The following is a 26,909-nucleotide window of genomic DNA, read 5'->3' as shown; positions in this document are numbered from 1 at the left end:
TGTGATGTAAGACTGAGTAACGTACAAGCCAATGTGCTAAAAATGCAGTGGTACTAAATTAAAACTATCTTCTTCAAAGTAGCTGACTTGACTACATAGTATATAAAAGCATCCTTACTTAAGAGATAGAATGTATATATATATTTTTTCAAACTGAATTGTTTTCCTCTATTGTTTTAGGGTATAAAGCCAGCAAGCTTTGAGAAAGTTACAGATCCTGAAATTAAGGAGATAATTGGGGAGTGCATTTGCAAAAATAAGGAAGAAAGGTTTGTATCACATAGTCAAGTCTTGTTCAATTAATGTATATGCAGAGACTTTGGAACTGTGTGGGTTCCTAATCTAGATTCTGGGTCTCCTCTGAGTGGAATGGAAATACAAATGGTTATGTTCCTGCTGTATAATGTGAAGATAATAGAATAAATTCAATTGCTGTGTTTCTCTCAAGTTGAAAGAATTATGTAAAAAAGCAAAGTTGTGGACTTGTTTTCAGCTTTGATTTTAGAAACTACTCTTCTATGCTGGTCTCTCCTGGTCTGCTTGTGTATATCTTGACTTTCAGAAATGTAGTTCCTGGGAACTTCAGGTGACTGTCTAGAGGGAACCTTGTTTTAGAACTCATTAAGCTCAGATACTCAAGGAACATGAAGCGAGGCTGTAATCTGCATTTCTGAGTATGTTTAAGATGTATGAATATTGTAGAAGCTTTGTTAAATAGCAAACACAGCAATCCTCAGCAACTCTAGAAATATTGCCTCTTTCTGCTAAGAATACAAGTTAGTTATGGATAAGCATGAAGAAAACTGTAAATTTTTGCCTCTAATAGCAATTTATTGTCACAAGTTTCTCAGAATGTCCTTAAGACTTGCAGTGTTTGACTGTTCTTTATATCCATTGCAGATATGAAATTAAAGACTTATTAAGCCATGCCTTTTTTGCTGAAGATACTGGGGTAAGGGTGGAACTTGCAGAAGAAGACCATGGTAGGAAATCCTCTATTGCCTTAAGACTCTGGGTAGAAGATCCTAAGAAACTGAAAGGAAAACCCAAAGATAATGGAGCCATTGAGTTTACTTTTGATCTGGAGAAGGAAACTCCTGATGATGTTGCACAAGAAATGGTAAAATAAACTTCTCCTGGCAAATATATGTATAATTAGTGCATAAATCTCAAAGGACAGCAGGAGCAAGTCTGGTAAAGTAACTTCAGTTTAAACCGCTCTAGATTAAGCAGTTTGCATTGATCTTGAGATTGAATGCTAGAACAAAAAAGGTGAACTAGGAAAACTGAAAAAGGATGTGGAATCAGATACATGAAGTGCTGTTTCAAAACAGCAAGTCACTCAAGGATCAAAGAAGTCTCTTTACTCTATATTTTGAAAATTAATTTGCTAGTTTATCTTAGCTGTTGATCTCTTTACATTTGTCTGAAATCTATTGAAATATATCTAATGCAGTTTAGGTTTTTTAATGTCATGAATGCAAAGAGCAAGTAAGCTCTTAGGCAAGGGTCTGCATTTTCTTGTGCTTGCACGTGTTCCTATTATTATATCCTAAATCCCAAAGGATCCTGTTTATTGATGTTGTCATCAACACTCCTACTGCTTAGGAAGCAGTCACTTTGCTAACGTCACCTTACCATTCTTGGAGTCATCATCTCATGTATCCCAAAAATAATGAGAAAATCAAGCTCCTCTGTCATCCTGTCACTTGTTTGCAGTAGGTCCAATATATTTTCCAATATTCATTTTCCAAATGAAGTTACAGAACTTCATTTAAAAGTTGCTTTACTACAGTTGCTTACTGTTGTATTTTACATCTGTATTTAAATATCTATGGAAGTATTTGGAGTTCTGAACTTCTGTAGTTTACCCTGCTTGTGATATTTTGTTTTTCATGGGAAATAATTCTTATAGTATAAGTATGCTTCCAAGATATCTAACTACTGTGATACCCAAATTAATTAATTGCTTTCAAACTTGAGTCTGTTAGAGGGACAAGCAATCATAGATATTTTTTGCTAGTCCAAATGAAGAGCAAAACACCAAATTTATGTATTTTCATCAGTTCGTGTTGCTTTGTGTGCTATGGTAGTGAAAAATGCAGATCTCTTGAGTGCAAGGAATTATTTATCATTATTGATAGGTTTTTAGTAGACAGATATTCCAGCTTGTCCAAATGGTGTAGGCAAAAAAACTTGAAACATGCTGCTGGGTTTGGAACCTGTTTGGAACATGTTTCACAGTCAGTTGTGTGATGAAATAGTATGTCTTAATTAAATGGTGATCATTCCCTAAGTAGTGATGTCAGAATAGGAGTTGTGTAGAAACTTGCTGATATGCCAGGTTTTTAGTTCCTTCCTGTTAAGCTTTGACAAGAAAAGTCCACTGTTTCCCTTAGTTAATGCCGTGCAAGGCTCTCTGGACCTGTTTGGTCCATTGATACAGTAACTCACACCCATTAGTTTGCAGATCCTCTGTTCAGGAGCATCAGTAAAGTCTGAGCACATTGGCAGTGGAAAAGACCACAACCATTTGTAAAAGTGTATTTTAAGCTCCTTTGTACCTATTTGATTTTACACGTAAAAAAGATATAAGCTGTAAAACTGTAGTCTTTGGGCAAGAGCAAAATGAGAACTTCTGGACTTTCTTCACGTAGATAAATTTGACGAATATGCATCTTTCAGGAGATGCAGATTTTAACGTGCAATTCTCTGGCAGCTCATTAGTAGGCTAACAAAGAGTAGGAGTCTGACTAGGAATTTCATGCAAAGAGCATAAAAACAAATTTTCCATGTTATCTTCTGAGGAGTTGAATTCTGAGAAATCTTGCTCCCCTTTTCAGTCAAATGTGAGCAGTCTGAGTTGAGTTTAGCCAAAATCTTTTATGAAAGTAAGTCAATACTGACTTTGTGTTAGAAGTTAATTTGAGTCTAAATTCTGTTAACATATTGACTTGCAGTGTTATCAAGCACACCAATTTGGGAAACTCTGTATGCTGGAAAGGTTAAGGCAATAAATTCTGATTAGAGGTAATGAGGTTTACTCCAATTGCGTTGTCGAAATACCATTTTTCAAAGATGCTTTTTTCTTTTGACTGTTTTGTTAGTTGTAACAAAACAAAACAAAACCAAACAAACCAACTGCAGTTAAGCTTATTCTCTTCTCATCATCGGAGATTAACTGGCTAATAAATTAATCAGATAGGTAGTCAAGTCTTATTAAAATTACTTGTTCTTAAAAGCACTAGGGAAAGAAGTTTTAATTCCCCCAAAAAGCGAAAACTCCCCTTGCAATAAATGAATAAATAACAACCCATCAAGCTCCTGAATTCCTGTTCTTGTGAGCAATGAGTATGTTGGGTTTTTCTTCAAAGTAATGCTTTCTATTAGGAAGTGATTCAAGTAAAACCCGTGTGCGCTTCTGCTAGTGCACCGCTGTGCACACATGGTCTTGCTAAGTTTGTGCCTCTTCTGTAGATTGACTCTGGATTTTTTCATGAAAACGATCTCAAGATAGTTGCCAAGTCAATACGTGACAGAGTAGCATTGATACTGTGGAGAAGAGAGAGAATTTGGCCTAGAATACAGTCAGAGGAACGCCGAGATTCTGAGTGCTTGGAGAAGTCGAAGGCGCCGCCTCCACAACAGGTTCAAGTCGCATACCTTTCCCACACGGGCCATCACATCCTGTCCGAGTCAGAGGAACCCGAGGCGGACCAGCATCCCTTCCAGCAAAACCTGCCCACCAGCATCACATCCGTTGCATGTAAGTCTCAGGTTTGCTTTGTGTACGCATGATAATGAATGTCCCAGTATGAAAATTAACAAGTATGTGAGCTCAGCAGCTGGACGCCATGCAGGTTTTGCGTGTTAGCTCAGAGGCATCAAGTGAATCCGGCAAGTGCAGAAGGCTTGAAAGAAATGGTTTCAAGAAAAAGCACTGTTTAAAGATAACTCCTTCAGTAGCAATAAATGCAGAAAAGACAAATATGTTTTCAAATGGAGCAGTTGGTGGGATTGCTACTGAGTTTGTGTGAAACAATTGCAGAACTTGAACTGGCACCAAGGTGGTTGCAGTGGCTGGTGGTGTTCGTTGTTTGCCTTTTCAAGTGGTGTTTGCAATGTGGGGGTGTTTATCCAAAGCCAGATCTTGCTGAAGATGTTGAAGCTGCTTGCGTTTGCATGTTACTCTTGATGGCTTATATGGTGGTTTTGTGAGTCTGTGCAGTGACCCAGAGCAGAGAAAAAAGGCTCTCTGGATGTTACGTGGTGTAACTCAGGATTTCCCTTTTCTATGGGAAAAAACTTGGACTAGTTTGACAATATCAGACCTTGTGGGCTGACAACATTTATTGGGTTCTTAAGTCATCATGCAGGTGCTTTCTCTGTCCATCCAGGCTCACTGTTTTATCCTGAGCTTGTGGACCTGAAATGAGGCAGTAGCTTGGTCTATGTTATGGAGGGTCAGAGTAGGTAGTTGCTTGCATTCCTCCTGGCACTGATGGCCACAAGCCAACGATCTACCTTCTCTATGTTCAGAGGGTGATTGGTTTGAAAATAATCACTGGGCTATTTCAAGGCAGGTGGGTTTGTGCCTCCTGTTTTAAATCCAAGCACTGGTTTTGTTCTGTCTTGGAGTAAGGAACTACCTGGCCTTGCAGATCTTGTGTTTCTTCGTTTCACTTCTGAGCATCAGACGTCTCCAGCAAACAGCAAGGCATGAGGAAGCAGTGTTTATAATTGCCTAAAATAACTCAGCCTTGTCTGTCCCCTAAAATCAGTCTTTGTTAGCAAGTCAGGTTCTGCCTGCTACTGAAATCTTCATTTATACCTTTAAACATCTTGAAGGAAATATTGCCAGATAATTTTAGATTAGAATATTTGAATTTTTGTGAGAGTTTTTTTTAACCACTTTTTCTGATTAAAATCTGATGTACATATTTTGCTATTAAACTATTATCATGATGGTTTTGTTTTACTGTTCTAGACTTCTATGTAAGCATATTTAAAGTCAAGTTACTTTAGCAAAGAGACAGCTGCTGCTTTAATGCAGGCATTGTATAAATTGCCATACAGAGGCCTGCTTTGAATACTAGAACAACCAAGCACGCCTCTACAAGAAAACAAATCTTTACCAGATGTGAGAAATGCAGTATTTGCATAATTCTCAAGAATATTGGAGTATTACAAAGCTTATTCTCAAGTCATATCGATCTTATTTCATTTATTTTAGATAATGTACTTTATACTAATCCTTTGAGGAGCACGATGATTATTATTCCTTATTTCTGATGGTGCAATGACATCATGCTTCCCACAGTTCTGTTGGTGGTTAACTAGCATATTTTTTAGTAAATATGACTTTCTTTCTTTATTTACTTACTACTCCTCAGCTTTTAACATTTGGTATTATCAAATGTCTTCAACAGTTTCTTAGTGCCTAAGAGCTCTCTAAATTACTTTTCTACCAATTCAAATAACAATGTAAGATCAGATGTAAAAATGTAAGTTAATAATGTGAACTGTAATGCATGTTGTTTCATAAAACCTAAGAGATTCGTGGCTTTTATAATAATTAATCCTATGCTGCCATAGTCTTCTCATTTCCTTGGTGTCCTGAATAATTGTTTGTAATAAAGTGAAAATGTATATGCTGCAGAAATCCCTACCCCTTACAGTGGAAAGATGATTTAAACACATCTGTAACTTAAGCCTTCTTTGTTAACTATACAACTGTTCTCTCTTTGAGTTTCAAATTTCTATTATAAGCTCTTTGCCTTTTGGGTGCTTGCAGCTACCTTCTCAATTGTCTTTTGTTATTCTTCTCATGGAAAATTTGGTAGCTTATACTGAGGAAGTACTGAGCACCTGCACTTCGCAGGCTTCAAACACTGTAAAAAGATATTTTTAAACCAGTAATGCTCAGTGGTACAGTTAGAAGATTTGTTTTTCTGCAGTAAAAGATGCCATGCTTGCCCAGTGTCAGGTTGTGCGATTCTGCTGGTTCGTTGGGTTAACAGTGGGCATGAGAAACACTGGTAGAGCTCTGCATCGTCCTTTTAAATGATCACCAACCTGAACTGAGGTAGCTGTTTCATTTCATTCTCTGATTTTGTTTTTATGCACAGGTGGCTAAAAGCTTTTCACTTACAGATTACAAAATCAGGATGCATTTTGGTTATAATTCCTCTAGCATCTGTTCTTGTAGTGCCGCATAGCCTGCTTACAGTGAGAGCTGCCCTACTGCTGCTGCTGCCTAATGCAGGGCATCATGTTATAGGCTTGCTTAAATAATGCTGCTTTACCTTCTGTCACATACATCAGTCAAAAAATCCATAGTACATTTTCCTGTGACTTCTTCATGGTGTGTTTTTCCCCTAATCCAATTGAATTATTTTACCTATTCTTCATCTCAAGGTATTGTTGTATACTCAAGTTGGTGGTTATTTGAGGAGCTAATGCAAAGCATATAAAAGGTTGTGTATTTTTCTACGCCACTGATCAAAAAGGTGCTAAAATCAGTGCCTCTCTAGAAGAACTGACTCCAGGATGCCACGATCTGCTGTGAACATTACAATGGGAGTTTTCTATCCTTTTATCCTAGAAAATCCATGAAGGTCTGCAATTCTTGCTATCAACCATACGCGCGCCCTTTAAAGGAAATATCAGTGTGCTTAAAATATCATTGTGCACAGAAATCCGTGGGGATTACTCTTGGGGTTTGGCTTAGAAGGAGCAGTACGTGCCCTTTGTAGAAAATAACAATTGTGTTGTATAACGTATTTTTAGAATGGCAAGGTCTAAGGTAGTAAAATTCAAATTACATAAACAAAAGCTGACATTGCTCCGAAATCATTACTTGAACACTTTAAGTTGCTGAGCTCAAAATAAATAGGTAAATAAATAAATAAAATGTAATTCTTTTTTCAGCTGACAGCACATTCGACAGTGGTCAGGGGTCCACTGTTTATTCAGACTCGCAGAGCAGCCAGCAAAGCGTCATCTACTCATCTGTGCCCGACGCCGTGCCGCCCGCAATCCAGCGGGTGTACAGCCCACCCCTCAGCGAGGGCCAGGCGCTGCCCCACAGCCTCCCGCAGCTGGGGCACTACCAGCAGCCCTCAGCAGTAAGTCTAAAGCTTCTCGAAGCTGTGCTGTAGCCTAGATCATACTTAATGACTGCTTTTATGTTGTTTTCAGTAGGTGTAGATTGCAGGGCTTGCTTTATATAATTCTCGCTTGTTTGTAGCAGTGTATACTTGCTTAGTACTTATGTCTCTAGTTGATCTAAAATGTGCATTGAGTAGACAGCGTACTTCTAGTTCATTGTGCCATTTTTAAGATGTGCTTTCCTAGCAGCTGTCTTTTTTATTTTTTTCCCAATTAAAGAGTTTTTCATCAGTCTGTTTGCACTGAGCTGCAGTAACAATGTAGCTGTTTTTACAGCTTTTAATTTATTGCTTTTAAGCTTGTGCATAAATTTGAGGACGTTTGTTTGTTTTCATTCACTGTCAATATAGCCACACATTATTGCTCCTTCACTTGTTCAAGACCTTCTTGGGTGTGATGTTTCTCCCCATTGTGACAAAGGTCAAACATCCGTTCACTACCTTTCTGGCTCTGGATTTAATATTGCACAGAGACGGCGAAGTACTTCCATTATTGAGGCTCCAAAATCGAGGACTGGTAGCCCAGTCAGGCTTTCACACTGTTGTGACATTGACCAAAAGCAGTTAATGGAATTACTGGTGAAAGAACAAACAAATGTGAGTGAACACAAATCTTCAGGTGATCCCACTGAGAGGCACAGTGCAGTGTTCCCTTTAGAAGCCACAGCTGCCCCGTGTTCCTGTTGCAGCCCACGCTTGCTGCACGTGGCAGGCAATGCTCCATGTGCTTTTCGTCGCCACAGTGACTCTGTTGTGAGTTTGGCTCCGGATGCGATGTCCTGTCCCCAGGAGTTAAGGGAAGGGAGCTCTGACCTGCAGACCAGGGAAGGGGAAGCAGGCATGTCACCACTGATGGCACTCGGGAACTCAGCAAACCCCACCGAGCTGATGTTTCTCCAGCAGGCTTGTCAGATGTGCCTGGCCTGCTTATTTCAGTCTGGTAAAGACCAGAACACATCAAAAGTGTTGATGCCTGCTGAATGCGCTCACTCCCTGGGCAGCCGGATCCCAGACAAGTCAGTGTCTCAACCTCAACCCCAAACCAGAGGGCCGTGTGGCAGAAGTTTAGACCTGCCTTTGTTGCATGAATCTTTACAATACATAATTAGCCAGAAGACCAGTTCTTCTCCCATGAGATCTGCAAGAGTTGCAGAAAATATTCCGCCTTTTGAATCCTGTGATTATGGAGAAGCCAACATGCCTGGACTGTTCCAGCCCTGTCTTGAAGCTTGCACTGGCAAAACCCTGCTGGCAGAGAAGAGCAATTGGGTGACTGCAGCTACCCTGAGCAGTGGAAGCAGCCTACCCAGTAAAAATGACAGTAATGATGTGGTAGGTTAATTCTTTGTCTCATGCTATTTGACTTAAGAGAAGAAAAGTCAAATCCAGGACCAGTGGTTGTTTCCTGCTTGATCCAGATTTACCCAACATACTTTGGGAGTGCTTCATTTTCCCTGGTTTTACCTTATGTTTTCCAAAATGCCTGCAAGAAATTGTGAACAGTATTTTGTGAATGCACTGAAACATGACTCCATTTACCTGAAGGAAAAACCCGTAGCCAGATCCCTCCACTGTGGAAACCACCTTTCCCATGTGCATACTTCTGCCGAGACGCATCCTTCCTCGTTTCTTGTTCGCATGAAGCATTAACTTAGCTCTAAATATAGCACTCGAAAGGCACATCTTTTAAAGATTGTTTTTATTATTACATTATGCCGTGCAGCATACTGTTTTAGAGCAGATTCATTCTTTTCATTGGTAGGTCTCTAATTTGGACATAAATGCATTACTTTCTCTTTATTGGAAGATTTTGGAAGAACAATAACTTTTATTCATGGGCAAAAATCTGACTCGGAGCTTTCCTTAATTTGATGATTTTTGTAAGAAAGATGAGTTATCATTGTGTTTTTCCTGGGAAATTATTTATCAAGATAACACCAGCTCAGAACTGGAGCTGAAGTAGCTTTTTTGTTTCAGGCTTATAAACATCAGTCTGACAAACTGCTTAGCTTTAACATCTTTACCTACTCTGAGCTGAAGTATCAGAACTGTTACTGGTACAATCCTTACCTAAGCTGTTTTTTTGTCTTAATTTCCTTCATGGTTTTAATTTTTTTCATTTCTCTATTTATTTTCTTGGCATCCATCTCAAGGAAATTACCTGTTTCTTTCAAAGATGAAGATTCTTTGTGAAATAATGAAAATCTTTGTGAAGTTACTGCTTTACTCCATTAGTGGCTGCTTGTTGATATATCCTCTGTCACTGTGTATATGCTTTCAGTGGTTTTACTGGCTTGCATGCTTGCTTCCAGATGAAATGCAGTGCAGTGTGGTTGTCTTATTGGCCTTTGGAATGACAGCTTTTTTCCACCTTTTTAGATTAATGATCTTTCCATTCCTTGCAGATAAGTTGTCATTATGTCGTCTTCCTCTGTTTTGACCTAAGTATTAAGTTGACCATTAGTTGGAATGCACACTCTTGGCAGTTGCAGGGACTCCTTCAGCAGGAAGCCTTCTCTTTTCCCTAACGTTGCCTTCTCCTTCTGCAGCCTGCCCTGCCCGTGGTTCAGGCTCCACCTGCGGTGGTGCCCCAGAGGCCCCAGCACTACCAGGAGCCAGCAATGACGTTCCCAGTGGTGCAGCCGACCACCGTGGCCTCCATGCAGCTGGGGCAGTCGCAGCCGGTGCTGGCCAGCCAGCAGGTGAGGGGCTGCTGCCCAGGGGCTTCACCTCACACCTTGTCCGTGCTCTACTCAAGACAGCGCCTGTGATAAGTTTCAGTTCTTGAGCACTTACATTGCTTTCAGTATAGTACTTCACTGTTGTTTTGTTTTTTACAATAGGCTTTTATTAATTTCACTTTGTTATTTGGCAGCTTGTGCTCAAAATATTTCTAAAAGGTGAGAAAGCAACTTTGATGTTGGGATCAGTTGTCTTCAGGTACTTGGGGGTGCTGCTTTTTGATTTGGGCCTTTTAATTGTAATTCAGTAGAAGCATCTGTCAAATCTCTTAATCTTCTAAGAAAAGAATCTCTCTGAATTGTCTCCAAATAATGCACATTGGATCATCAAATTCCCCAAAAAGTCCTGTTCCTTCACAGTGTTTACACAACACGGCTTTCAAGCAGGGACAGCTGTGAAGGTTGCAGTTGCTTCCTTGTACGAAGGTGATGTCAGGCAGTAAGAAATGTAGCCGCAGACCTGTATAACAGTTGATCTGTGGCTCATTTTTGTGATCATAGCAAAACATTGGCTTCCTTGGGTAGAAACTGTTGATGAGGCTGGGGAATGCCTGCGTGTTTTGTGTCTGGCACATACTGTGTCTCTTCATACCTTCCTAGTTACCAAAATGTGTTGGTGTTAATTTTTTTTTAACATGCCCTATTCTTCTGAAAGAATCAGTATAAAAACAGTGTAATTTGGTGTCCTTGAAAAATGCCTGCTTATGTGAAATTTTATGATGCATTAGATTTTTCTTTTCTAATGGACAGTGATGATGATATGGTTCTTTGTGCCAAAAATTGTACACTTTCTCAAGCACACTGAGGACGTTACTGATCACAGTGATCTTCCTAGTGGCCTCTGGAGCTTTATGCTGACAGATCGAAACACGTTGTTCCCCTGGCAAATACAGTTTTGGATAGGGTATTTACCTAACTTAAGTTCTTCTATATACTCTTCCTTCCCAGCATTGCTGTTTCTTGAAATAATTCCATCTCTGTTAGTAAAGACAGAGCAGTCACTGTATCTGTTTTCTAGTGAGTCGGGCTGCATAGTTCCCTTTTCTGTTTGTGCCCATGTATACTTCCTTTGGACACTGATAGAAGATGGGCCGTGATGTAAGCTCTGGGACAAAGTTCATGCCTGAGGCCATTAGTTCCATTAAATGGAATCACCCTCAGGATAAATCTGGATGCAGTCCCAGATCAAGGCTAGACGTACGCAGTTTTTTATTCTTAAATTTTTCAGGGTAGTCCAAAGAAGCAGAGACATGTGAAGAAAACACATCCAGTTTGCAGTGTAAGAACACCCCTGAGTCCATCTCACAGTACTGTGGGAGAAGTAGCTCAGTGACTGTTCAGCTTTTGATAATTGGCATTTACCAATTTTAGGAACTCTTAAATGTTAGTATCACTCTTGGTTCTGTTTAGGAAGACCTACTTTGAATGAAGAATCTTCCTGCTACTCTCAGCAGCAGAGAACTGCAGGTTTTTGTAGGACGGTAGGGTTTCTCAGCCCGAGTACATGAAGTCAGGGTGATAAATTCATCTCTATAAAACAGTGAAATGTATTGATCATTTATGAATATAAGCTGATGACTCAGATGGAGGCGATCAATATTGCATCTCCTCAGTATTTTATTTTTTTCATTTTGGGTATCTGTCTACTTATAACATTGAGGTTAGATTAAGCCAGAATTAGTGCAGTTCATTTGGATTCTTTCCACTCACTGCATTTCATCCAGACCACACGCATTTTGTAGACTGAAGGTGGAGGCCCTAGGAAGTTACCTCAGTTCTGTGAGCACGGTTTTTCTGCCTTCTGCTCAGCATCCCCTTGAGTGCAGGCAGGTCGAGCAGCCGCGATCAGTGGACTCAATTCCCAGTTAGCTGCTGGCAGCCTGTCTGAGCTGCAGATTAACCCAGCTGCAGATGCCCAGATACCTGAGCTGGCTTTGTGCTGGTGAGATTTATCAGCCCAAGCATACGCTGCGTGGAGGTGCGAGAGGAATGCTCTGCTGGGACTGAGAAATAATGCAGGAGATGAGCTGGTGCTGTGCAGAGCTGATCAGTGCCTGTTCAGTGCCACCTCCAGTGCTGCTTGTGGCATTCAGGGCATTCAGCCCCAGACACGGCGTGCCAGTAGCCAAATGCTTGTTTGTTCACTGATCCCAGTATTGGAAACTTAGCAGTTGTGGCTGAGTTTTTGATGCTTAAGGGCAAGTGGCATCTGGCTCCATTCTATTGTACTAATGTATCTAGAAACTCTGGTTGACAAATCCTGCTGCTGAAAAAGCGCAGAGCAAAATATTGCTCTACTGACTTACAGCACAAGTGGCAAAAATGAAAGATAATGCTGCTTGGCTGTTCATTTTGAACTTACCTTTGAACACCAGGCATGGTATTAGATTTTATGTGCTGCAGAGCTCAGGCTGATTGATGTATGTCCAAGTATATCCAGAGCCAGCTTGGTGCCTCAGCACCATGTTTCCGAAGCAAGATTTAAAATATATATACATATATATATTAGTATTTTCAGTGTTAACAGAAGTGAAGAAGGAGATGTCAGAATCACAGAAAATGTGAAACTTTTTTGCTAATTATTTTCAGCTTTTATGCAGCTTTTTTTTCCTGCTATGCTATATGAAATCTGGCAGGCCAGTGGAACGCCATTCCCCAGGTAATGGTAAAATTACTTTTTTGGCTGCCACGTTGTTACTGCAGCACCTTACACATAACTGGGATCTAGCTGGAGCTTTTATGATAATTGCTGTTTTGTTCACATCTCAGATAATGTGTTGTCTGTTTCAGCGCCTGATGCATTACATAGTCAGCTCTTAAATGCCAGATTAACGGGGCGTAATCTGCATAGTGGGACTCTTTGAAGCCAGTAGGTGGGGATTTTACAAGGCCAACCAGAACAATCTCTGGGATTTAAAGATTGAGTCATTAAAAATAACCTTTCCGAAATAGCTAGAGCTTGTCTTTTCAGGTAATGTATCTGAAGTTCAAATGTGTTTTAAACACAGGCTCTTGTACAGTATTTAAATTAGGAGTACCTTTCCCTTCTGTAAAGCGTTTTTACTGTGTGCTGGTTCTGATCTGACTGTGCAGCATGGCTGTGTCCAGTGATCTGATTCCTTCATAATATACATGTTATGACCTTCTTTGTTCTTCCTTTCTTTCTTTCTTTCCTGGCAGCAACCCATATCACAGCAAACTTCTCTGCAGCAGGTGCTTGCCAGCCAGCCGGTTTGCCCCATCCAGCCTGCCCCCCATCTCCTGCCCCAGTACCAGCCCCAGACCTCTCAGGTGGCAGCCAGTAGTACACCACTGAAACCCCTTCAGATTTCAACTGTGCCACAGCTTCCTCCAGTTGCCCCTTCCCAGGTAATATCTCCTGAAATCTGTGTGAATACATTGTTTGAGTAAAGCTTTCTAGCTAATAATTAACATGATTTGCAGTTGTTGGGTTTTTTTCTTGTGTGTGTGTGTGGCTATTTTGCATGCATGCAATTCAGACCATAGGTATTCAACATTCCCCTAATACTTTTATTTTTCTTTGTCATATGTTTTTGTTTTGAAAACCAAAAATATCCTTTGTGAATAATCCTGTGCCATGCTGAGATAATCCAGTTAGTTACAAATTTGCTATAATTGCATATTTTTTGCACTTTCCCCCATGGTGTACTCTTCCCCCTTCCAGGCTTTAGAGCATGAGAAGTTGTCCATTTTTTTGTTTTCGAGCTCCTGGCTTCCCCACAATTTCTACCTCCCTCCCAGCTCTGTTCCCAGGTTCATTGGTAGGGATGGACCCTTCTTATGCCTGGAATGGTTTGCTGGTGTGCTTGCTAGAGGCAGCCATTGTGATGTGAAACAGCTTATCCCAAGGGGAAGAACCAAGCTGCTTCCATGATAATGGGGTAGTTATCATGGTCTGCAGTATCACTAGGAGGTTTTGGTGTTAAAAACCATTTTACAGCATTTCCCCTACTGCCTATGATGCAGACAGACATGAAAACAAAGATTTTTAATCATCGTGTTGTATTTTGCATGAAAGAGTGCAGTGTTTTGTCTGGTCTGATTCCATTTCCCTTCTGTTAAAATGGAAGCAATACTTTGTTAACTAGGATGTTGCTTGAAGGCTATCAAATTATCATGAGAAATAGTTTTAAACTCCCGAAAATATCCCCTTAAAATGAAATTTTAATTTTTTTTCCCCTAATGGTTTAATAATTAAGGTTTTATTACTGTCTGTAAACCTCAGGAAATAAATGGAAGTGATTAACAGACATAATTATCATGGCACAGGTGATCTTTGCACACTGTATGGCAAATGAAACTGCTTTGTACCACCAATGAAAGCTCTTGCGATTTATATGATATTATATTTTTTTCAGATGCCTCAGTTTCCTGTCATTCCTGCAATTACTCCTCTGGCAGGACTTGACAACCTTCCTCCAAACCTCTCTGATATACCTGCTGCAAACGTGCCCCCCATACCTGCTCCTTCTCAGTATTTCGCTCCAGCTGTGATTTTACCGAGCCTCCCCATGAACCCCACTTTGCCCATGGCACCAAACTCCCCCGCCCTCCCCATGCAAGCAGTGAACCTTCCTCATACAACTGTGGCTTCTCTGGTCTTGCCCTGCCAAACAATAGTGCCAAATATGTCGGCTGCTACAATACCATTGCTTGCCGTGGCTCCGCCGGGAGTGCCAGCGCTGCCGCCGCACCACGCGGTGTCCCAGCTGCCCCAGCAGCAGATGTACCCGACCACCTTCCAGCAGATAATCCAGAGCGAAGCACCCTCTCCCCATCACACTCAGAGCACGCAAGCCGTTTCCCAGCCGCAGCAGCCTCCACCTCCTCAGTCACTTCAGCCAGGCGTAATTCATCCATCAGAACAGCCACTGTCTGCCCCTGGGGCCGGTAACCAGGTAATCTGCCCGGCGCTGGGCTGTGTCGGTGCTAGGCTGTAGGGTGGCTGTCGAACGTTCCGGGGGCTCGTTCCACTCTAAATGCAATTGGGAGATTGGTTTCCTGCATTAAGATGTTTTGTTAACTCTTTGTCCTTGGTTCTGGAGGTGATGGCTAGAGCTGAACTCGTGTGAAGCACTGAGGTCTTTACGTGGGGGCAGATGGATGTTGTGGGTGTAAGGACTGAAAAGCGAGCAAAGTACCCACTTCTGAATTCCGTCTTCCCTCTCCCATCTCAGTTACAACAGAGTGGCAGGGAAGTGTGAGCTGTGGTTCTCCTGGGGCAGGAGGAGTGACTAAGCCCTGGCAGAAGCTGCATGGCACTGGTGATGCTAATGTCTTTGTGCCGGTACGCTCGCGGTGCAGGGACATTGTATACAGATGGCAAAATACCGATGAGCTGGCAGGAGCAACTGAACTGAGAGCTGTTTTGACATAGAACTGCTTTAGAAGTTTGCTTTGTAAAGCCAAGAAAAATGACCATTTGATAACAACTCCAGAAAACTCTATGGAAGAGGTTTATCAGATGGGAACAAACGCAAGCCGCAGACCCTTTCTTCCCCTTAAAGGAAATGAAGCATAACATGAAGCTTCAGATGTTAGCGCTGCTTACAAATGAGCTGATTCAGGGCTTGTTAAGAGTCTGTAAACATTTCCATTGCCACATCTGTGATATGACAACATGAAATGCTGCCTGACCCAAGCAGGAGAGAGCAGTAAATCTGTTAATAATAGTGTTCTTGAAAACTTCTGCTCTACTACATCACTTTGTTGTAACACGCTGATTAAAATTCATAACGTCCCATTTCAACCTGCCGTGTCATGGCATCTTCAAAGCAATGCATCATTTTAAAATTTGTCTTCAGCCATATATTTGGTACAGAAATATTGTTTGTGGGAGTGTAGGCAATGTGGAGCCAGAGGCAGTTCCCATTGAGCTCATTAGCCACAGCTTTTCCAGTGCCTTTAGAAAGAACTGAGTTGGGCATGGCAAACACCAGAAGCAGACCAAATACGTACACACAAAACTTCACAACACACACAAAACACAAAAATTATACTTTTCAGGATTTAAAAAATAGTATAAAAAAAAACAGACAAGAGCATAGGGGTATTCAAAAATACACTGTTCTGTCTTTTAAAACGCTTTGCATAGGAAGCATTTCTGTAAACAGAGGCATTCCTACACAGAGCTATATTTGCAGTTGATTTCAAGCGCCTCTGTGTTCAGTTATACTCAGGTAATTTATACTTTGAGACATTTTGTGAATTGAGTTACATAAAGATGAAAAAAAAGTTGTCACTGTTCTTCTGCTCCATACACTGCAGTTACTGTTCTAAAAACCTCCACTTAGGCAGTCTTGTAACAGTTGTGTGTTGCAAGGCCCACTGCATCTTTACTTTTATCCACTTAAAACCTGGGATAATAATGTGAGCTCCTACCTACATTCTGCACAGAGCACACGGTGATGAAACTGTGAGCCCTAATTCTCATTTGAGTCCTGATTTACTTATTTATTTTTCTTATCCAATGCTCTAAATCTCCAGGTGATGGTAGATACTCCTCAAACAAGTCGTGCAGTTTTACCTAGTTCTGAAAAAATTTCTTTCTTCCCTAATTCTTCTTTCCTTTTTCCTCTTCCTATGAGCTTGGTCCCCTTGGAAAAATACACAAAGTTCCTAAAAGGAGAATGTTCTGTTCTTAAATATACGACTCACAGAACTGTTATGCAGAATAACAACACAGTCTCTAAGGCATCTAATCACATAGGTCCAGTTCCCACAAAGTGTTCACGCACAGAAGTTATTTTAATGCATTGAAGAAATCCATTGAGATAAATGAAACTTCCTCTGTGCAAAGTTACACAAGGAAGTGTTTGCAGGATCAGGACCTCAATGTTTAGTGTGCCAAGACTGAAATTTGGTTTGAAATGTTCAAGTGGAAGACAGTGTGTTCTGCAAGACACTGCATATGTTCAATATAAAAAGAGTTAATTGCATAGCCTTTGTCTGCAGGTGGTTTATGTATAGCAGATTTGAAAAGTGCTGATTTAAATTACTGATAAAGTATATATTTCTCTGTATGTTGTGATATTGGAAACAGCAAACTGGACTTAAGATTTCGCTTTCTTAGTGAAAGATGGTTTTGGTTCTATAAACTAAGTAGCACTTGTTAAATAAACACACTGTCATGATTATTTAGGAAGAATCCTTTGATTTGATTTGATCATTTTAAAGCCAACTTCAACTGCAGTTGCCCTTTCAATTAGAGACCACACGTATGAATTCTCACTGTAGATTTAAAATCCTTTTTCCATAAACCAGAGTGACATCAGCGCTGTGATATGTAAGTCAGGAGCACGCTAAGCAGAGCTGTGTTTTAATTAGGTGTCTGTTGTGTTGCAGCAGGTTACTGGACATACTCAGTATGGTTTGGAAACTGGAGCCCAGGTGCCGGTACTCCCAGTGCAGCCTTCGCTAGTCATGTCACCGCCTTTGCAGTTGCAACCTGAACTGTTGCCTCCCCGCGTCGCTCCAGAAAGCATTTCACAGATTCATGGCAGCCTTGCTACAGCTAGTCCACCAGTGCCCATAGATCACTGTCTGCCTCTACAGCCTTCGGGTGTTCTGCAGCTTCAGCCAGACCTTTCCCAGCCCCTGGCTCAGCAGCTCCCCGCTCCTGGCTCAGCCGTGCAGGCGGTGGCAGAGACATCGCAAGAGGTAGAGCCGTCTCCTCCTCAGTCACTCACCAGCCTGCCCTTAACCTCCTGTATGCCTGTGGGCTTAGTTCATTAGGAAGATTCTCCACTCTCACGATAGAGAGCCAGCTCTAGATGCTAACTCAGCAAATAATTGGCCATTTCCAGCGGCGTGCTGCACCCTGACTGCTTGTGAAACATCTCCTTGAAGTGATCAGGCTGCAGGACAAGTCAGCTACAAAGCACCTCTTTGTCAGTAGCTGAGCACAAACAGAATTTAAAAGACTGTCTTTGAGTGCTGTGGGTCAGTAAGAAGCTGTTCTACAGAGTTTCATCCATGTTTTGTCCAGTCTTGTTTTAAATGTGTCAAGCAATTGTGCAACTAATCATCATTTGCCTTAAGAAATTATTTCATAATCCAATTCTTCACCCTTCGTGCCCCGCAGTTTGGGTCTTGTTTGTATTTTGTCTGGTATTGTACATTCCTGTATTGCCTGAGTTCTAGCCTGGCCCTGGGATTGTTTTTTTTCCAAATACTCACAAACATTACCAATTCTCAATGGTCATATAAGCAAGATAGATTTTATTTGTTTCCTTTTGAAACTGTCAGCTTGCCCTGTCTGCTCTTTTGGCTTTTCTTACCACTCCCGTGATTGTTTAAGCTTCAGTCTTGACAGAATGTCACAGAATGTTTCCTTCTCTTCAGTTCTTTGATAGATACCCATAAGCAAAGCAAAACAAAGGTTTTGGCATTTTAGATTTTGGTGAATAAGTTTTCCATTTCTGAATGGAAATGTCCCTCAACAATTCTGCTCTCCTGTTTCTGCTTTCTCTTGAGGTTCTGTTCTGAGGCTTTTCCTCCCAAAGTAAGCATTTACATCTGTTCAAACTGTTTTTTTTTAGCCAGTGCATTTTGTTGTGATCCTTTCCTATGCAGTGCAGCCTAAGAATTCTGTTAGGCATCCAGTTAAATCCTCTTCCAGAAGCTGTAGCATGAGAATGAGACTAAATCTGAAACGGGATTCTGATACCTCATTCTGCCTGCCCTTCTATGCAGTGACAGCCTAGTTCTTGTCAGAAATTAATCATGCTGTGCTATAGGATGTTTCCTGGTGACTTTCTGCATGTACTGTAGGTTAGATATAGGTAGAAGAACTAGCAGGACTCGCCTTTCACACTTCGTGTGCAGAGTCCATAAGTAAAGCCTGACCACACTAGACCTTACTCCTTCAATCCCCTACTTCCGTCCCTACTTCCATCCCTTACTCCAGCTGCTTCTCCTCCAACCTGCCTATTTTCTGTGTGCGCAGCTCTTGTCAGAATCCATGCTGATGCTAAAGCTACAGCCTTGCCTGCAGGGCCCCTCCTGTTTGAGCTTCTGGAAATATGAACAGATTTCATTGCTGTGGTTCAGTATGATGTAGGGGGGGTGCAAGTTGTCCCATGTTAAGTGAGAAATGGGTGCCTTCCAGGGCACAAGTCCGTCCTGGCAATTTGTCGCATCCTTGGGAACAAGTAATGGCTGCTTTGTTAACTTCATTCTCATGTTTCACTTGTAAGTTATGTGCCTTCTCTTATGCAGTTTGAGAAATCAATCTAGTGTCACACTTTTGTCCTCTTTTCCTGGAATGCAGAAAAGGCATTGAGTAGGTGTGATTTAAAAAAAAAAAATAATTCTTGAGTGACAATATGATATCCAGATTTATTTCTTTCAAAGCTTCCCTCCCTCTACTCACACCTGTGAAATCTTCAGTCAGAGCCAAGCCCAGAGTGCAGGTGCTGGCCTCTGGAGCTCTTTGATATGTGAGATGCTGGTATCCTACAGCTGTAGTGAGCTGTAAGTGCTGATCATCACAGCTGGCTCCTGAGCAAAGCACATGAGCATCACATTGTGACTCTGTGCAAAGGTCACATTGGTCCAAGTACTCCCCGTGCTGATTTTATGACATATTTTGCTAAGGTTTTCTGGGATGTAAGAGGAGTTTCATGCCTGTAGATACTCCAAATGTCATGTTTTGTTACTGCTCTGCCATTAGCTTTTATCTGTCTTTTGTTAAATTGTGTCGCAGTACTCACATCCAAACCAATTTGGATTGATCAGGCAAATGAGATTTTGTGAGGCACTTGATGAAGTGCATTACTAAAATCTAGATACATTATGTCTGTGTTCTCACTGTTCATTAATTTTGCAGTTTTATAGAAACTGCGGTCAATTTTGGCATGGCAGTGAGTGGCGTTATGAGCAATGAGGGGTGTGGGCTGGTTAAACCTCAAAGCTTTTAACTACAGTTAAAAACTCTTCTGGTATGAGTATACAGTGGTGTCAGTCCAGGGGTTTGTTTGTAACCGTGTCTATGGAAGAGTGTTATACATGTTTATAAATATATATGATTATATATATTTATTAAGCTGATGTGTGTGTATGTACATGTACTGCTATATGCAAACAGGTGTGTGTGTATCTGTTACCCATACATGTAATGAGGCTGTAGTAGCAGGGCATCATCCTATCAGGTCTGTGCATGGTGAAACATCACTGATGCTTGGGCTAGCATTGGACCAGGGAACAGGCAAGTTTTTAGGGTAAACTTCTGTTGTGTCGAGACCAAGAGGGCATTATATGAAGAGTGTATTTTTAAGAAAAGGATTTCTGTCTTTTATTTGGAAGTTCGTCAGCAATTCTCACAATAAGCCAAGCATGCTTAAAATACCTAATATTATTTCAGTGGACTATACAAAGCAATAAAACACATTGGTGTACAGTTTACGTTCATTCAAAAAGGAATCAGGCGTTGATGTGAATTTGTCCTGCAGTAAAACTTTTCCATTGTGGTGAGGAGCGCTTCCTTTCTTTCACTGCCTCTTCTGCTTTAGCAGCAGCAGCAGCAGGGAAGGGAGCTGGCGCACTGGTGTCCTAAGAGAGTCTGGGCACAAATGATGATAGGAGGGTGAAATGGGGCACTTTCAAAATTGATGAATAGGTTAAAGAGAATGATTTAGGATATTAATAATATCTCAACAACAAACCTTTCTTAAGGGTGTTTTTGTCTGGCAGTACAACATGTTTACTTAAATGACTTTTTCTTATGTTTTAGGAGCAGGCAATACAGGACAAACTTCAAACTCTGTCACAGAGCTGTGAAAGGTATCATTATCATCATTTCAGCAAAAAAATGTTTTCTTTTTAGAGGGTGAATTTTCTGTCTTTATAAGGCTAACTGAAATGCCTGGTCTTTGGATTGGGTATTGCATCCTAACCTTGATGTATGTACAACAAATTTCAGTTCAGCAAGTAATTTATTTCTGTTAAAATAACTCAAGTGGTATGATCCCTGATTTTGATGCCATTAAATCTGTACAAAGGCATTTTATGCTTGAGTAATTGGGTATGTAGCTTATTTCCCCTTTGGAATGGGTGCACCTATATCACCTTCTGTAATGATCCATCCCCAAGAGTGATACAGGAGATGATGTATTGGTGAAAGTTGTACTTTGAGCCACTCAGATATATCATTATGACAAGAATTAAAACGTGCCAGAGCTCATTCTGAGGTTTTGCAGTGCACAAGTTTGAACTCAAGCCGAGTAATGCATTAATTACTGAAATAATGACGGCACTTCCTTATGGTACTGACAGAAACTTCGAGAGGTCATTTCTTGCTAGGTGTGATAGCCAGAGTACATGCCTGACTTAGAGGAGCTCCTTTCACTTACTGAGCATCTCTCAGGAGCTGGCTCAATCTGGGCCAGAATATACACTTTTTTGTAGTCTGATTTTCCTCTGTCTTATCTATATGTAACTCTGTTGTGTGATGGCGGTTTCATTCTGGGGGATTTCTTCCTTTGTCTTGCAAAGCTACATGAGTCCAGATGTTGCTTCAGGTAAAGAGATGAGTGACAGCTTTGAAGGAGCAATAGGAAGTGGAAAACAAGAAGGAAAGTCTTCAAAGAAACATAAGAAATCTACACGTGCTCGTTCACGCCAGGAGAAAACCAACAGACCCAAACTGACTATATTAAATGCAAGTATTCTTTCTTTAGGGATAAAGTCAGGATTAGTTCAGTTGTGCCAGAAATAATTGTTTTTTAATCTTTGTTTGCAGGTTTGTAACACAGGAGATAAGATGGTGGAGTGTCAGCTTGAAACACACAATCACAAAATGGTGACTTTTAAGTTTGATTTGGATGGTGATGCACCCGAGGAAATTGCTACTTACATGGTAAGACTTGGTGATGCAGCTGCCCACAGGCTCTTGATGTAACATGTTGCCTTAACCAGTTTATTCTCATGTGGGCTTGCTACAAGCCGAATGGGGCATTAGCCAAAAAGTTATAGTTCTTTTCTCTGTTTTGATGTGACTTTGTAGGTAGAGAATGAATTCATATTGCAGAGTGAGAAAGAGACATTTATTGAACAAATGAAAGATATTATCGATAAAGCAGAAGATATGCTCAGTGAAGATACGGAAGGGGAACGGAGTTCTGATCAGGGAACAAGTCCCCAGCAGGATACTGATGGAACAGAAATGAATGAGGTGAGAAATGTTAGAGTTCTTGGTTGATACCTTTTTGTTAATGTCCAATTACTGTAAAGAAGTTTCACAACCCGCACTGAACAAAAGGAAAAAAAAAAAAAAAAAGGTTTATTAGCTGGAAAAACAATTCTTTAACTCAGTTAAAACTTAAATATAAAGGTTCCTTGGAATAATGCTGCTTTTGCATTGATACTAAGACAGTGTTTTTTTGTTGTTTGTTTCTTTGAATAGGAGAAGCGGCCATCTCAAGTGAAGACTCCTGTGTATCAACAAAATGGTAAATGTGCTTTTGAATAAAAGCTTAATCTCTAGCTTGAAGTTGCTGATTAACTTATGCAGAAGTTTTCTAGATTGAGGAAGATATCACCAGTTTTACTGGTGGTTGTATCTAGAAATAAGGGTGTAACAGTGATCTCTGCTGTTAGCAACCTTCACGATCATAGGGCTAAGCTGACTGACACCTGGGACATCTAGGGAAGCCCTAAATTACATCAGTAGATAATCAGTGGTGTAAAAATCAAGAAGCATACTCTTCATAACTACATCTGCAAGAGAAAGTTAAAAGATATGTTTGCACTGGTAATTTAATTGAAATTTCTAACCCATACATTTTCAACTACCTCATTATTATTGAGGGGAGTTTGGGGCGTCTGCATGCCATTGCATCTTATGGGTTTTATAGCCAAGTGGAAGGGAAGGGGATGGTCCTTTTATCTCTGTGTAAGTGTGTGTTCGTGGGAAAAAAGCTAAATCTCTGATGGAGGAAGCATTGTTTCAAAAATTCTTAATTACGGGAAGGAAGGATAACGCAGGACTTCTTTAATGAATGCAGAAATTGGATGATCTTTACCGACTAGATCTTCTGCTAAAAATACCTGGTTTATTTTTGCCTAGAAAAGTAATATCATTTTTTAGCACTTTTTTTTTTTTTTTAACATTTTTACTTATGCTGGATGTTACCAAGTGTGTATAATTCTCGTTTGCTATTTATATATGCCAGACCTTGAGATGAGACTTGAAAGAAATGTTAGCTATAACACTTCCTACTTAGAAAAGTTAAAATGGATAAACTTTACCAGACTGGCATTTTCTTTCCATAGTAAGCTAACTGTTTGCAGAACCGTTCATAAATTTGTCTTGTATGCAATTATTACCTTTCTAAGGATAATTAATACTTGAGAATAAACTTACTATAAATGTGTGGCAGAATCAGGTGGTGTCAGTCTCCCTTACAGAAACTGGCTTCTCAGGGATGAGAATCAGATGGGAGCCATTGTTTATAATCTTGGCTGTTACCACAGGAATTTGGATTTTCTAAATATAAATATAAAAATTAAAACTAGCTTATGACGGGTGATCTGGAATAAACCAAAACTATTGTTTACTTTTTATTTTCATATCTAGTTTTGCATACTGGAAAAAGGTGGTTTATTATATGCCCTGTGGTGGAAAACCCGACTACGGATGCACCAGAATTTTCTCCACCAGTTCCTCAGGGTGCACAACAGTCTGAAGGTCCAGGTATTTACAAAGTTTAGATTTTTTAGAAAACATTGTCTCAGAAGGAAAGGAAGTCTCTTGGCTTTGATCCTCAGTACCCTAGTCCTTCAGAAAACTCTGGTGGCTTCAGAAGGGCAAGGGGTGAAGGGAGGAATGGACCCTGATGCCTTGGCTTAGAGGTGTACTCATCAGCCTCTAGTTCCAGGATGATAAAGAAAACTTCCTGAGATGTAGAAGAGCTCTTCTTCCTTACCCTATAAAAGGTGCACTTGATGAAGCCTAGGCCTCATTGTCATTGTAACAATTGAAGACAGTTGTGCCAGAGACATCACGTAGTTTGAACAATCCATGTTATCCTGTCCTTGGTCAAGTGTTGAGCTGAGTAACGTTCCTGTTGATAACGAAACACTTATCACACAAAATTAGTTTGCGTCTTTTTCGATGAAGAGCACTGAACCAAATTAGAAATGTTTATCTGAGTTTGGGGGAAGTTCCAGAGTTTTAAGTGTCTGCCTTTCACTATAGCATGGCTGAAATTCTAATCACAGGATCACAGGGGTTGAAAAGAACCTCTGGAGATGAGTCCAACCCCTGCTAAAGCGGGTTCCCTAGAGCAAGTTGTACAGAAAAGCATCCAGATGGGTCACTGCAGCCTTAATTTTTTCTGTAGGGAACAGTTCAGGCTAGGTGTAGTTGTCGTTGCAGCTAGTCAAGAGGCTCTGCAGTGACTTTGTTTCACTTCGTACAGCCCATCAGGAGTTCAAATGCTGTTTGTGTCCTTCCTAGACCTGGAGCAGTCGGATGATCAGCAAGCAAACTCTGCGGTGCCGGATGCGCCTGGTGTCTTAGCTTGTCAGCAGCTTCCTCTACAAGCAAGCATCTGTGACAGCCCCATTGGGGCCTCTCCATCTTTGGCACAAATTCCTCCTGCAGCATCTTCAGCTGGCTTGCCGAGCCAGGCAGAGCTCTCAGCTCCAGCGCCGCCAGGACCTGCTCCAAACATCCTGGAGCAGGCAGCTGCTAACGGAGGCCAGCCGGAATGTTCTCTACTGCAAGCAGCATTACCTGCCCCACCTGGCACTCCAGCCCCAGGTGCCGCCCCTCTGGAGGAGCCTGCTGATGCTCCCCTGGCTGCCCAGCCTACTCAGCAGGCGCAGCAGCAGGCGGATGAGGCCATGTGTATCCCTGACGTGGAGATAGCGTGTTGCAGTGTCGGGCCGCCCAAAGCAGTCCCGCCAGCTCCTGCCAAGGCAGCAGAGCTCTGCCCGCTCCCTGTGCTCTCAGATGCTGTTGTTTTGGAGCGGCAGCCTGCGGCCCAGATCCCTCAACTGCCAGAGGCTGGCCAGCCCGGCGTGGTGCAGCACTCCTTTGTGAATCAAGTGTTTCCTGCATCTGTTGCATCCGAGTCTCTCAATCTGGCAGGATCTCAACTTCAGAGCCCCACTCAGGTGTCCATGGCCACATCCCAGCAGCACGTGATGCTGTCCCAGACACAGCCTGTCACCTGCGCCAGCGTGGGGATCAGCCTGCTGCAGCAGCAGCAGCAGCCGTGCACTGTGGAGTCTGATGGAGAGGGGCCACCCCGGGTGGATTTCGTTGACAACACAATAAAAAGCCTCGATGAGAAATTGCGCAACTTACTTTACCAGGAATATGTCCCGACTTCTTCTGCATCAGCAGGAACTCCAGATGCTTTTGTGCCACTGGAACAGGCAGACAGTGAATTTAACTTGCCACCATTCACCGAAGATCCCAAGTTGGTGTTGGATTTGAGAGAACCAGGCCATAACACCACGGATAGCTGCCAGGAGGTGAAAGCTGCTGAGGCCCAGTTTGTGCCAGCTGTGCCACCTGAGGTCGCACCTTACCCAGCATTGGTTAGTGCAGTGACTTCGCCCTTTGTGTCTCTAAATCATGGACACCACCAAAGTAGAGCCCAGAAACAGTCTGGTTTAACTGTAGTATAACCTATGTATGGGCTTCTTGCTTCTCTAAACATTTTACATCTGCTCCTCTGTATTACCTTTTGTCGCTGCTTGCTTTCCATTGTGAATGTTCTCTTAGAGTGCATCTCGTAAAGTTAGAACTTGACTCACTTTACATAAGCATTTACCAGTGAAAGCCAAATTTTTTCCTTTGGGTTTTTAAGCTATATAATATCTTAATTCACATTTCTCATCATATCCTGTTTCTAAAGCAGGCAGAAACATGACATTTTGTAGTTTACGGTAATATGCATCATGGGAATAGTCGTTAAGTTCTGAAGAGGGAAGAAAGTGTTTGTCTGGTCAGCTGGCTCTGACGTGGTATTGTCTGTGCCTCGTTTGCATGTGTAGCTGGTTACATGGGGATGTTCTGCTTCACCCTTGCCTCATACCGCAGCAAATGCACACAGCAGCAGGGAGCTGGCAGAGAGTGTCCCATTTATGAATGAGGTGGAATCACAGCAGTTTCACAGACCTCCTCTGAAGACTGATTATAGTCTATGAATAGTTTTGCTTTCTATCGTTATCAAAAAGTTAGCAATAGTAAATGTTTAATTTGCATATTATGCATTTATGACCAATTTTAGAATATGTAGTTGCTTACTGAAATAGCACAGGCTCCAAACACAGCCTATATTGCTCTCTCTTAGAAAATGAGGTACAGTAAGTAGCACCAAACATCAAATATTTATAGGATTTTTCTAATATAAATTATTGGCAGGGATTACAATACCTGCTTTCTAAGTCAGAATAAAATAAACACCTCAGGACACTTCACACAAGTGCTGCAGCTGGTGGAAGACTCCATAGGTAGATGATTGCCCATTTCCAGGAGCGACCTGTTTTGACTTCCTGGGAAATAGCTAAGGAAAGCTGAGCTTTCCTGTTTTGGTTTTGTTGTGTTTTTAATTTTACTTAGTTTACTGGTGGCTTGGGTCACCATTCGCTCTGGATATGTGTTGCAGTTTCTCAGACTAAATGCTGAGTTCATGAAATAAAAAGGTTTGCAGCACTTTCTGCTAGGAGATCAATGTTTACCTTCTTTGAAAAGACTTCTGGAGATAATCCCATCCCCACTGCCAAGGATGAGGCAGTTTCATAAAGTGTCAGCTGAATGAACTGTTGGAAAGAAGCAGTATTTTATGGAAGTATGGCTGCATTTGAACAACTGGTTTGAACTATGTGGTGATTAATGACCACCTACTGCAGTTACAATGCCTTGTTTATGAAAGGTGGTCTCTCTCCAGTAATTGAATCTAGTCCTTCTGAAATCTGGGACTTTCTGAAGAGATGAATGCAAAGTGTGTGGTTTTACTGGAAA

General features: G+C 41.3%; 1 protein-coding gene across 8 annotated transcripts in view; it reads left to right on the top strand.

Moving 5' to 3' along the window:
• The window catches only part of WNK2 (WNK lysine deficient protein kinase 2), a 106,530-nt gene that overhangs the window by 50,716 nt on the left and 28,905 nt on the right, over window positions 1–26,909 (top strand). For 6 of the 8 annotated variants that reach the window (XM_048957154.1, XM_048957155.1, XM_048957151.1 and 3 more), the window contains exons 6-20: window positions 181–269; window positions 901–1,120; window positions 3,478–3,766; window positions 6,931–7,127; window positions 9,719–9,871; window positions 13,091–13,279; window positions 14,290–14,829; window positions 17,276–17,590; window positions 20,664–20,713; window positions 21,425–21,590; window positions 21,672–21,788; window positions 21,936–22,103; window positions 22,335–22,380; window positions 23,508–23,624; window positions 24,390–25,480. In XM_048957154.1, the coding sequence (XP_048813111.1) occupies window positions 181–269; window positions 901–1,120; window positions 3,478–3,766; window positions 6,931–7,127; window positions 9,719–9,871; window positions 13,091–13,279; window positions 14,290–14,829; window positions 17,276–17,590; window positions 20,664–20,713; window positions 21,425–21,590; window positions 21,672–21,788; window positions 21,936–22,103; window positions 22,335–22,380; window positions 23,508–23,624; window positions 24,390–25,480 (3,747 nt within the window). The remainder of the gene's footprint in view (window positions 1–180; window positions 270–900; window positions 1,121–3,477; window positions 3,767–6,930; window positions 7,128–9,718; window positions 9,872–13,090; window positions 13,280–14,289; window positions 14,830–17,275; window positions 17,591–20,663; window positions 20,714–21,424; window positions 21,591–21,671; window positions 21,789–21,935; window positions 22,104–22,334; window positions 22,381–23,507; window positions 23,625–24,389; window positions 25,481–26,909) is intronic. The other 2 variants (XM_048957149.1, XM_048957156.1) reach the window with 2 other exon arrangements.

The sequence above is a fragment of the Lagopus muta genome, chromosome 11, assembly GCF_023343835.1.
Source record: "Lagopus muta isolate bLagMut1 chromosome 11, bLagMut1 primary, whole genome shotgun sequence".
Classification (NCBI taxonomy): domain Eukaryota; kingdom Metazoa; phylum Chordata; class Aves; order Galliformes; family Phasianidae; genus Lagopus; species Lagopus muta.
Note: the sequence above shows the minus strand (reverse complement) of the source record. Positions and strands in the feature narration are given on the sequence as shown.